The sequence below is a fragment of the Zalophus californianus genome, chromosome 12, assembly GCF_009762305.2.
Source record: "Zalophus californianus isolate mZalCal1 chromosome 12, mZalCal1.pri.v2, whole genome shotgun sequence".
In the NCBI taxonomy this organism is placed as follows: Eukaryota; Metazoa; Chordata; class Mammalia; order Carnivora; family Otariidae; genus Zalophus; species Zalophus californianus.
Genome location: NC_045606.1, coordinates 96238028 through 96240561, shown reverse-complemented (window position 1 = coordinate 96240561; position 2534 = coordinate 96238028). Strand labels below are relative to the sequence as shown.

The 2534-nt window shown below is 41.8% G+C and overlaps 1 protein-coding gene across 1 annotated transcript; it reads left to right on the top strand.

Moving 5' to 3' along the window:
- The first annotated feature begins 1516 nt into the window (after positions 1-1516).
- On the top strand, positions 1517-2257 carry LOC113911305 (ATP synthase subunit O, mitochondrial-like). The gene has a single exon (XM_035723272.1). The coding sequence runs from the start codon at positions 1534-1536 to the stop codon at positions 2173-2175; it is 642 nt and encodes a 213-aa protein (XP_035579165.1). The 5' UTR covers positions 1517-1533; the 3' UTR covers positions 2176-2257.
- The last annotated feature ends 277 nt before the right edge of the window (positions 2258-2534 follow it).

Genomic DNA, 2534 nt, shown 5'->3' with positions numbered 1-2534 from the left:
CTTAGAGTAGTACTGCCAGTTGAGACCTTTCAAGATATGCACACGACTGTGGAGAGGTGAGGGAGGTCCTCAAAGCCAACTGTTCTCCTAGAACAAAAGCTCCATTTTCATTACACCTACATACACACTTACTTAAATACTGACACACTCCTCATGAGGAAATACATTCCTTCTTTTTTTTTAACTTAAGTTCAATTTAGCTGGCTTTACAACAAAAAGAGTCCTAACTCATGGGTTAATTTCTGTGTGTGCAACTGCTCTCTCCTTCCTAAGATTTCCCTCTGGGGTAGAGGAAGAGAATGAGGTCAAAAACAGACAGTACCACGTAAGCTGACTTCATTCAATGGCCCCTAAGAATTGTGCTTTACCCACATCTAGGAATGCTGAATCCTAATATAGGTCAGATGGTCAAAAACACAAACTGAATGCACAACATGGTTTCTTCTTTCATCCACATGGTAATCTGCACAGACGCAAGGGACAGAACTGGTGGAAGCCTGTTTCATTGTGTTCAGCACAAAGTTAAATTTTAAAGACTGCAAAACAAAAAGAAAAATATACTCTGCTGGCAAAATCACAAAGAGAGGGAGGACTAGTTCTAAGGCCTTCCACAGGGAATAAAGGGAAAATTAAGCTATATAAGTAAAAATCATCCATTCTCATGAACATTTCTGCCTTGTGCTGTGGGGTAATTAAAGTCAATGACTCACTCAGGGTGACGAATCCACCGAGGCATGACTGGGAGGTAATACAAAGCATTGGTTCTAAATAGCACAGTAATGTGGTTTGCTCTGCCTGCCATCTTTAAATCTAGCAGTCTAGGGGTCTCTGTAGGACACAGCCTATATCCACAAGCGAGCTTTGAACTGATTAAGGCAGGCTTCCATGGTTGGCAGCATTGTGAATGCATACTGAAAATTTTCCCCTCTCAAGAAATAGGATCATGGATCCAAGATGAAAATGAAACCTTCTTCAAAGTGGCTGAAGCTTTAAAATCTACCTATCTAAAATTCAGACTCATGTAAGTTTAGAGTCTGATGCTAGAGATTTAGATACACAAAGATGGCATTTGCGAAGGGAAGACATGTGTAAATACAGGAGAGCAAGGATAGCCTGCAACCCGAGCATGAGCTAGAATCCATGAGGATGGATTGAAATATGAGTCAGTTCCTGTTGCCTGTAATCTTGAGGGTAAGGAAGTCCTGCAGGGGAAGCTGGTGCCCTTCATTATTGTAGTGAACACAACTCTGGACCGGAAGAAAGAGCTGAAAGAAGACCCAGAGGAAGAAGGAGCATTGTAGGATAGGTAGCTGTCCCATACCGATGACATGAGCTAGCTGACAAGCTACAACAGGGATGAGTTATAAAGCAGCTGCTGCCTTAATTCTGTCCTCCAAATCTCACTCAAGAATCTCTCTTGTTGCCCACTCTAGTAGGAAACATACATGGAATCTTTGAATAATGGTTTTTAGCTTTCCAATGAAAGAATTTAGTCTATAAGATCCCAACAGGACCTACAGCCACCCAGAGAAGATGGCCGTCCCAGCAGTGTCTGGGCTGTCCTGGCAGGTGCGATGCTTTAGTATGACTGTGGTCAGGCCGTTTTCCAAGCTCGTGCAGCCACCTCTTCAGGTATATGGTATCGAAGGTCGCTATGCCACTGCTCTTTATTCTGCTGCATCTAAACAGAATAAACTGGAACAAGTAGAGAAAGAATTGTTGAGAGTAGCACAAATCTTGAAGGAACCCAAAATGGCTGCTTCCATTATGAATCCCTGTATAAAGCGTTCCGTGAAAGTGAAAAACCTAAGTGACATGAGCGCAAAAGAGAGGTTCTCTCCCCTCACATCCAACCTGATCAATTTGCTTGCTGAGAATGGTCGCTTGTACAATACCCCTGGAGTCATCTCTGCCTTTTCAACCATGATGAGCGTCCACCGTGGAGAAGTACCGTGCACAGTGACTACTGCATCTCCTTTAGATGAATCCACTCTTACTGAATTAAAAACGGTCCTGAAGAGCTTCCTAAGTAAAGGCCAAGTCTTGAAATTGGAAGTTAAGACTGACCCGTCAATCCTGGGTGGAATGATTGTCCGTATTGGAGAGAGATATGCTGATATGTCTGCGAAAACCAAGATTCAGAAGCTCAGCAGGGCCATGCTGGAAGTTGTCTGAAAGTGTTGATTTTCTGTCAGTGAAAATTCCTAAAATTGGAGCAACAATAAAACGCTTTCTGAACAGAAAAAAAAAAAAAAAAGATCCCAACAGAAAAGCTACATGATTATTGGAATAGAATCTTGGTCACATAGGGGAGAGGAAATAGGACATAGTTTCCACAACAGAATATATTTGTGTGTATTCTGATCACGAACAGGGCAAGAATAAGTTTTCCTAACTCTATGGAAATATCACTAACATAAAATTAACTGCATATATATAAAGCATATTGTTTGGTCAATGTGGACATACACACACACACACACACACACACACACACACACACACACAGTGAAACCATAACAATCAAGATAATA

Excerpts from the sequence above, each read along its gene's own strand:
- LOC113911305 (XM_035723272.1), top strand. The coding sequence starts at position 1,534 with ATGGCCGTCCCAGCAGTGTCTGGGCTGTCCTGGCAGGTGCGATGCTTT.